Source organism: Eutrema salsugineum, unplaced genomic scaffold (genome assembly GCF_000478725.1).
Source record: "Eutrema salsugineum unplaced genomic scaffold, Eutsalg1_0 scaffold_3, whole genome shotgun sequence".
Taxonomy (NCBI): Eukaryota; Viridiplantae; Streptophyta; class Magnoliopsida; order Brassicales; family Brassicaceae; genus Eutrema; species Eutrema salsugineum.
Genome location: NW_006256756.1, coordinates 115623 through 123643, shown reverse-complemented (window position 1 = coordinate 123643; position 8021 = coordinate 115623). Strand labels below are relative to the sequence as shown.

The 8021-nt window shown below is 39.0% G+C and overlaps 3 protein-coding genes across 3 annotated transcripts in view; 2 read left to right on the top strand and 1 right to left on the bottom strand.

The window, feature by feature from the left end:
• Positions 1-1796, top strand: part of LOC18014964 (mechanosensitive ion channel protein 1, mitochondrial) — a 2758-nt gene extending 962 nt beyond the window's left edge. The window contains exons 3-8 of the mRNA XM_006396162.2: positions 1-133; positions 228-505; positions 594-694; positions 827-934; positions 1057-1278; positions 1406-1796. The exon at positions 1-133 is cut by the window's left edge and continues 32 nt beyond it. Coding sequence (XP_006396225.2) covers positions 1-133; positions 228-505; positions 594-694; positions 827-934; positions 1057-1278; positions 1406-1516 — 953 coding nt within the window. The 3' untranslated portion in view covers positions 1517-1796. The remainder of the gene's footprint in view (positions 134-227; positions 506-593; positions 695-826; positions 935-1056; positions 1279-1405) is intronic.
• Positions 1797-2058: 262 nt separating this feature from the next.
• Positions 2059-3638, top strand: LOC18014963. The gene is made up of 6 exons (XM_006396161.2): positions 2059-2125; positions 2215-2344; positions 2466-2608; positions 2702-2984; positions 3087-3253; positions 3358-3638. Exons 1-6 carry the CDS (start codon positions 2101-2103, stop codon positions 3492-3494), a joined length of 885 nt encoding a protein of 294 aa, XP_006396224.1. The 5' UTR covers positions 2059-2100; the 3' UTR covers positions 3495-3638.
• An 81-nt stretch (positions 3639-3719) lies between these two features.
• Positions 3720-7479, bottom strand: LOC18014909 (subtilisin-like protease SBT4.14). The gene is made up of 11 exons (XM_006396160.2): positions 7339-7479; positions 7123-7214; positions 6853-6950; positions 6526-6669; positions 6294-6399; positions 5555-6068; positions 5368-5465; positions 5044-5268; positions 4843-4951; positions 4550-4763; positions 3720-4446 (listed from the first exon to the last, which is right to left on the bottom strand). Exons 1-11 carry the CDS (start codon positions 7447-7449, stop codon positions 3902-3904), a joined length of 2256 nt encoding a protein of 751 aa, XP_006396223.1. The 5' UTR covers positions 7450-7479; the 3' UTR covers positions 3720-3901.
• Positions 7480-8021: the final 542 nt, after the last annotated feature.

Below are 8021 nucleotides of genomic sequence, written 5' to 3'. Positions count from 1 at the left end.
TGCGCTGTACCGGGCTGTCTCTTTTGCTTCGCGAAGGCTTGACAGAAGAAGATGTTCCATATGAGAAAAGCTTTTGGGGTGCTTTGGAGGACCCAACACGTTACTTAGTGACCTTCATGGCTTTTGCACAAATGTTAGTTGCCTTTAACAACTTTCTTTAAATTTTAAAAAACAATGCATATGAAGAACATGCAAAAATTATGTTTGATGATTGTGATATGCTGCAGTGCCGCGATGGTGGCCCCAACAACCGTAGCGGTTCAGTACATTTCTCCGGCGTTAAAGGGGGCGGTCATCCTCTCCTTGGTGTGGTTCCTTCATCGGTGGAAAACCAATGTCATTACCCGAATGTTGTCTGCTAAGAGTTTTGTTGGTCCAGACAGGGAGAAGATTTTGACTTTGGACAAAGTATCATCAGTTGGTCTTTTTGCAATCGGTTTGATGGCTTCAGCAGAAGCATGTGGGGTAGCTGTTCAATCTATCTTGACCGTTGGTGGAGTTGGAGGTTTTTATTTTATTTCAATTCTGTGGATTTCTTACTGATTGTGTAATATTTATTTCATTACTCATCATTTTTCAATTTCTTTCATCAGGAGTGGCCACTGCTTTTGCTGCGAGAGATATCCTTGGTAATGTGCTGAGTGGTCTGTCCATGCAATTCTCAAAACCTTTCTCCATGGGAGATACGATCAAAGTTAGTGGAATGTGAAATCTTTTGTGTTACATGCTCTTTGCTCCCTTCTTTTGTTAAGTTTCCCATTGGCAAATTCCCATTCATATATTTCCTCAAGATAGATATAGTGTCTTACTTGTTCCCATATTTCAGGCTGGATCCGTAGAGGGTCAAGTTGTTGAGATGGGACTTACAACAACATCGTTGTTGAACGCTGAAAAATTTCCGGTTTTGGTACCTAATTCATTGTTTTCCAGTCAGGTCAGTTTATTTATTTCGCATCACTTATCTTCATGTTTCAACCATTTGATTATCTCATTTGTTACCTATACATTTTCATGGACAAAAATCAGATTGACCATAATGTATGATAACATATACAGGTGATTGTGAATAAGTCACGCGCTCAATGGCGAGCTATGGCATCCAAGATCCCACTGCAGATCGATGATTTGGATAAGATTCCTCAGATATCAGATGAAATCAAAGAAACGTTGAGGTCAAACACAAGAGTTTTCCTAGGGAAAGAAGCTCCCTATTGTTACTTATCCCGAGTGGAAAAATCTTTTGCTGAACTCACCATTGGATGCAATCTCAAACACATGGTATTATCTCTTTCTCTCTTTAGCCTTTGTAACATTTTTCTTGTTTTTGGAATGGTTACTACTACTAGTGAGCTATGCAATAAAATCTGGACAAGGTTAGTAACTTTATACTGGTCATTTGTCTCAGGGGAAAAATGAGCTTTACGCAACACAACAGGAGGTTCTTCTTGAGTCGGTTAAGATCATAAAGAAGCATGGTGCGTCGTTGGGTACCTCCTGTGACAATCCTACATCTTGAGTGATCATTTGGTAGAGATGAAGAATGCTATGTCGCCAGATGAATTTGAAAACATGTGTTCTTCGGTAATTACAAAAAAAATTGAGTTGCCTTTTGCCTTTTATTTGGGAGGGTTCAAGTGAAGAAAAAAAGAATCATATTGACTTTAAGGTTCCAAATATATTTTGTACAGCAAAAAACCCAAATCAACATGTTTCAAGCTATAATTAGTCTGGATCTTTTGTATGTGAGCCGGTTCGTTTGATGAGTTTTGCAGTGCATGATCAAAATTCATTTTTAACGCCCCCATCATTCTAAGCACACGTATAAGAATTTTGGAATCCTTGTTACATAGTTTCAAGATGAGGGTCGGTTATAATAAACTAGTTATATTCCCGAAAGATGCGATATACTGTATAATTCTTGCCAATCTCGAATCTATCTACATATAAATGGTGGGGCCAAAACAGAGGCATGGGAATAACATTTGCTTGGCTCTTGTGCAGTGATTTCTATATATTCAGCTTTATACTTGCTGCTTCAACACATCTCGTAGTCTCCATTTAAAAAAGAATCACTTTCATATCATTTACAAGCTTGTTACAATGTCACGACCAATACCAATCGAACGTACGAAATAACTAATAACTTCAGAGTCTCTTTATCATCAGTTTCAAATTTTATCCCTTTTTAACTTGTTTTTTTTTTGCTGTTCACAGAAATGGTGAGTTCGTTCAAATCATATAACAGAACAACTCACTTGTTCAAGATAGACAACTTCTCTTTATTCAAGAAGCATAAGATCGAAATGGTCGAATCCTCTGTTTTCGATCTCGGGGGTCACAAATGGTAAGCTTTTTTTTCTTTCTTTCAAATCTTCTAATGCTTTTTAACATACACAATAAAACTAAACCACTTATATTTAAGCTCAACTATTTTTTTCCATGTTTCTTGACTTGGTTTGAAGCAGGAAACTCGTTGTGTACCCAAATGGGAATAAGAATGGAAATGGTCATGTCTCCATCTTCTTAGAGAATCAAGCTTCAATAGATGTTAAGATCGACTTTGAGGTCTTTGTCATCTGTCAGAGAAGGCCATTTTGGCACACTAGTGGTCTTTCTCTATCAATCTTTCTCTATACAGACATATAGAGATATATAGCTGTGTGTATATCTGTTGTGGATGTTGCTGCTTTTACTTGTGCAGGAAAAAGGAGCTTTGGTACATCATCAATACCGCAAAGAGTTGGGACTCTGAGTTCGATATCTCTTGCTGATCTTGAGAAAAAAGGATACATTATTGGAGATTGTTGTATGTTTGGTGCCAAGCTTTATGGGTTTGAACCTGGTGAACCCGCAACAGCGGAATGTTTTAGCCTAATTGAGAAGCCTCTCAATCACAAAGTCACTTGGATGATGACCAAGTTCTCGTCTTTCGACCCTGAAAAGTTCCATCAGTCCAATGAATTTGTTGTTGGAAACCGGAAATGGTGATCAATTCTTACTATTTTTTGTTTTCCCAATTCAAAAACACTTTTTACAAAACTTACAATGAAACTGCATCATTACTTATTGACACTGTGTTTGATCAGGAGGATTGAAGTTCATCCAAGAGGGTTTAAGTGGGGAAAAGGCAAATCATTTTCTGTGTATATATTGGGACGAGGGTTCATCAACAATGCGCCAAAGACAAAAACTTTTGCCAAATTTAAGCTTCGTGTATTGGATCAAGTGAACCGGGATCATGTTGAGAGAAAAGGTATATCTCTTTTTCTTTTTCTTTTGAGAAAATATGTATTTTGCAAGTTCCCAATTTTCTTAAAAGTTTTGTGATGGTTATTTAACTTTGTTTTTGTTTTGTAGGTTGGGGCTGGCTTGACACAGAACTGGGATTTGCGGATTTCATGCCCCTAGAGAAAATGGTTGAGCCATATTTGGTCAAGGATAAACTGTATGTGGGAGTTGAGTTTGAAGTCATTTCTGTGACTAACTGTTGTTAGCTTAGCTTCTTAGCTTTTCTACGTCTCATGTGAATTAAAATACATGCAAGAAGTTTATATCATGTGTGAATAGAAATGGTGGAAAACAGTAAGTTGATGATCTCGACAAGAATGCTTTATTATTTCATAAGAGGGGCAGAGGGCATCACCAAACTTACTTATAAATCAATATTTCAAAATAAACTCACTAAACAATACATTACTCCATAGTTTTCCTTTATTCCCTTTGTTTTTAAACCTTTTTCTATTATCCCTTTCTTTATTGATTTCCATACGAAATTCACACACCAATCAAACATATTGACCAACAATAGGGATAATGATGGTCATACGGTACAAAGGAGCTAAAGTAGTGGAGAGGTTTACACTTGACAATAAGTTAATGGATTTTCAAGAAGATATCAAATTCAATTCAACGAAGGACTGTAGATGACAATGGGGCTTCGGACAGAGTGACGTTGGCTCTTCCACACGAGCAAGCCCGACACAATCTTCCCAGGCTTCATTAGCTTGGCCTTGACCACGACTTTGAAGCTCCTCTTCTGTGAGGCCTTTGAGAACGACAAACTCATTGGCTCCACCGTGATTTCAACACCCTTGGGTGCCCTAACGGTGGCGTTGTAGACCGACGATGGTGCTCCCACGTTGGTGACTCTCCGCCTGAACACAGCCATGGTCGACGTTTTGGCAGATCTCAACGTCAGCTGAATGGTTGGGTAGTTTAGAGAATCATGGCCGAGTCCAGGGACAATGGAGGAGCAGTTCACGGACCGAGACCCCACCAATGGAGCCAGAGTGGTTGCGTTGTAGCCTTCGCCGCATAGGAACTGGACATAGGAGATGTCGTCCATGTCGTAGACTAAGCCAGGGCTAGCAGCTCGTCTTGGGTTCACTTGGCCTCCTCCATAGGCGAACTCTGCGTCCTTGTTCACTCTTGCGCTTATCGGTTTTGCTGCCAAACAAGACATATATATATATATGAATGTTTTAAGGACTTTCTGTTTTTGAGAGCGAAAGCAGAGAAATACATGAAGAGAAGCGGGGATAAACCAAACCTGAGGTAATGATGGCGGACTTGATTGCAGCGGGAGTCCAATCGGGATGGAAAGACTTGACATAAGCGGCTACACCAGCAGCATGAGGGCAGGCCATTGAGGTACCAGAGAGGATGGTGAACTTTGAGAATTGGGTGTCACCGTCTAAACCAGTCAGTGATCTCTTGAGAGTGAAGGCGGCCAATATATCAATCCCGGGTGCAGCAATATCAGGCTACAATCCACAGAAAAAAATAAGAAAAGATGCGCATTTCTCCTCATATATAAATCAAAATGACAGTGATGAGACATACCTTGAGAAGGCGTGTTGATCCTGGATTGGGACCTCTTGATGAAAAAGAAGCAACAAATGGAGCAGGGATTGTAACTTGCCTGGTTTGCTGAATCACAGCCGATGGTGATCTGCAACAAAACACATACATATTTCTAGAGGGTTGTTTCTTGGTATGGCAAGCTATAAAGAAAAGAAAAGACATTACTATCCAAGAAGAAACCTTGTAGAGTTGATATAGCGGTAAATGGTCTCGCCAATGGAGGAATTAACAGAGGTGGCTGGAGCCATGAAAATCTGAGCGTTATCAAGATATTGATCAGAGACGAGGATGGCACCAGCACCTCCATATCTTTTAATAGTCGACTCCACACCACCTCCTCCCATTCGACACACCATTACCTTCCCCTTCACTTTCTTTCCGTCCAAAGAATCAGAGAAGCAGTACCTTTTTTTATTTGTTTTGCATCATCATCATCATCATCATCAAAGTCAACAAACAAAACATACATATATCATAGGAGGAGGATCATGGTCATGTATGTACCTGGCCAAGTACTTGTCGTCTGTGGTCTTAGCAGCATCAACCCCACTTACAAGCGGGTAACTTTTGGCTTTTGGCTTAAACATGCTTATTCCCATCCCCTAATCATCCATTTTCAGGCTCAACTTTTGATTTCAATTTTCTTTCTATGATTAGGAAATTAATAAGAGGAGACAAAAAAGATGCTTACAGAAAAGGATTTCCCGTTGCCGAGATCTATCTCGCTCTTGAACGTCCGATCGATGCCGCTTGCCGCCACCGTCAATATCCACGGCTCGTGGTTCGTTACTGTCCCCGATAACGGTCCGTCGTTCCCTGCCGACGCCACCGTTAGGATCCCTTTCCTCACCGCGTGAAACGACCCAACGGATATCGAATCCGAAGAATAATCCGCGATTGGACCGCCGATTGATATGGATATAATGTCTACCCCGTCGTGGATCGCCGCTTCGAATCCGGCGAGGATGTCCATGTCGGCGCACCCGGATCTCGCCCAGCACACCTTGTACATCGCCACCCTCGCCGACGGAACCGCGCCGCGTGCGGTACCGCTTGCTATGCCATAGAGGCTCGCGTTTGCCACTAGAACACCGGCTACGGTTGATGACGTGTGCGTCCCATGGCCGTCGATATCAATTGGTGATCGGATTTCGCCGTTAGGCACGTTGCCGTCGTGCTTGAAATACTTTGCCCCGATTATTTTACTGTTCAAATTCACATAAAGGACCCTTATGTTTACGCATTATTTTCATTAACTCCCCTAAACTATTCAAATCGATCAGCCAACTCCTTTTTTTTTAATATCCTTTAGGCTTTAACAGTGGTTTAAGAAATCTTATTTGTTTGAATAGGATCAAGAATTTTAAAAGAATCTTGATCAAATATTTATTTTAAAAATGAGTGTATAAGTAGGAATTGATAGTATATACTTGTTGCATCCGGTGAAATTTTTATAAGGACCACACGAGCCTTTCCATTTTGCCGGGGGAGGGCCTAGACCATGGTCCTGGAAACTCTCTGAGTCTGGCGTTATTCCTGATTATCATCATAGTATACAATATACATACATATTAAGAAGCGCGCGTAAAGAAGGAATTAACATCAAGCTTAACTATTGCACAACAATTAAATATAGTTTGCATAATTATGTAACATATAAACCTGTATCAAGAACGCCAATAATAACATCTCTCTCTGCTTTTAGATGTCTTTTGGCTGTCAGAGGAAGTCCAACGAAATCCCATGATTTTGTGGTGTGAAGTTGGCGATACCGATTTCTGAATACACCAAGAACCTCTTCCATCTCTGCATGTATCAGTTTTTAAGTTGTTACCTGATTTATGGCTCTCACTCTAGTCTGTCTAGTGCATGGAAGTTATTTTGTGATATCGAAGAACAAATGATAGATTTAATAATGACATGTACGTAGAAGAAAGATTACTATATATGATATGATGATGGTTAATTAGGAAGTACTACAATACATACCCATCATCTTCTTAGCTTCCTCTGGAGAAAGCTTGGCAGCAAAAGCGTTGAAGGCTTTAGTGTAACTATACACCTTTCTTTCTTGTGCTTCTTCTTGGCTGTTTCTCAAGAATTATAATAACTTAATTTTCAATCAATGAAATTGATCAACTAGGACAATAAACATAAATTTGATTATGAAGGAACCAAGTTGATTAATACATATACTCGATGTAATGTTGATCGCTTTGATCTATCTCAGGTTATGTTTATTTGATATGCATGCCATACCTTATATTTAAAGACGAGAGAAGATTTATGTGTGTCTTGATAGCTTCGTCTCCATCATCCGGTTGATCTCCCAAATAAATGATATAGAAATCCTTTAGAAGAGTTTCACAAGAGTACATTAGTGATTCTCCTTTGCAGCATAACGTTTGTTCAGTTCTATGACAACAAAGCTATAAATGAGGGAAATATGCATGTATATTTATGTCTTTTATTTACATGTTCGTCTGCGGCTGAAGCATATCCTGGTGATATCCAAAGAACATCAAGAAGAAGAATCACTAGAACAAGAAGATGATGACGAGGACATGAACATTTAGACCTTTCCATATGTGTAATATTGTGTATAATAAGTTTGGCTATTGTGTGATGAGAAGATGACAATCTCTCCTCTATTAATAGAGAGAATAAGAATAACTCGTGGTGGATGAAACGCAGATAATTGTCTGATTTAATTTAATCCGAGTAAGACCACACATGTGAAATTGTATAAGTGATATAGTTTTCTTTAATTAATTTTGTTAGAGATATTAGTTCGTATGGTATCTTGGAAGGAAAAGAGTGGCCACTTGCGATATCTAATTGTTTCTACTTTTGTGATATATTATATATACGCATGTATGTATACTTAATATGCATATAGTAGTAAGAAGAAGAAGAAATTTTGTTTACTTGAATTCGAATTCAAGAAATCAAAAATTTAACTAGAAAAACTCTCTCTAGTTATAGCTTTAAAGTTTTCCAATGTTGATAAATTGTCTTGTAAGGCTCTATTCCAATGTTTCTCTTACAAATTATGACATTTTAACTCGTATGTATGTCATCATCAATTATATATTGCTTAGCTCAACCCTTTAGTGATTCACTTAATTCCTATAAAATGACGTTTTTGTTATCAACTA

What these genes read in the sequence shown, in the direction of transcription:
- LOC18014963 (XM_006396161.2), top strand. Translation starts at nt 2,101, where the DNA reads ATGTCACGACCAATACCAATCGAAC. An exon ending in GCCATTTTGGCACACTAGTG is followed by an intron (nt 2,609 to 2,701) that starts GTCTTTCTCTAT and finishes TTACTTGTGCAG; the next exon opens with GAAAAAGGAGCTTTGGTACA. An exon ending in GTTGTTGGAAACCGGAAATG is followed by an intron (nt 2,985 to 3,086) that starts GTGATCAATTCT and finishes GTGTTTGATCAG; the next exon opens with GAGGATTGAAGTTCATCCAA.
- LOC18014909 (XM_006396160.2), bottom strand. Translation starts at nt 7,449, where the DNA reads ATGGAAAGGTCTAAATGTTCATGTCCTCGTCATCATCTTCTTGTTCTA. An exon ending in CTTCAGCCGCAGACGAACAT is followed by an intron (nt 7,215 to 7,338) that starts GTAAATAAAAGA and finishes ACTCTTCTAAAG; the next exon opens with GATTTCTATATCATTTATTT. An exon ending in CGCTATATCAACTCTACAAG is followed by an intron (nt 4,952 to 5,043) that starts GTTTCTTCTTGG and finishes GTTTTGTTGCAG; the next exon opens with ATCACCATCGGCTGTGATTC.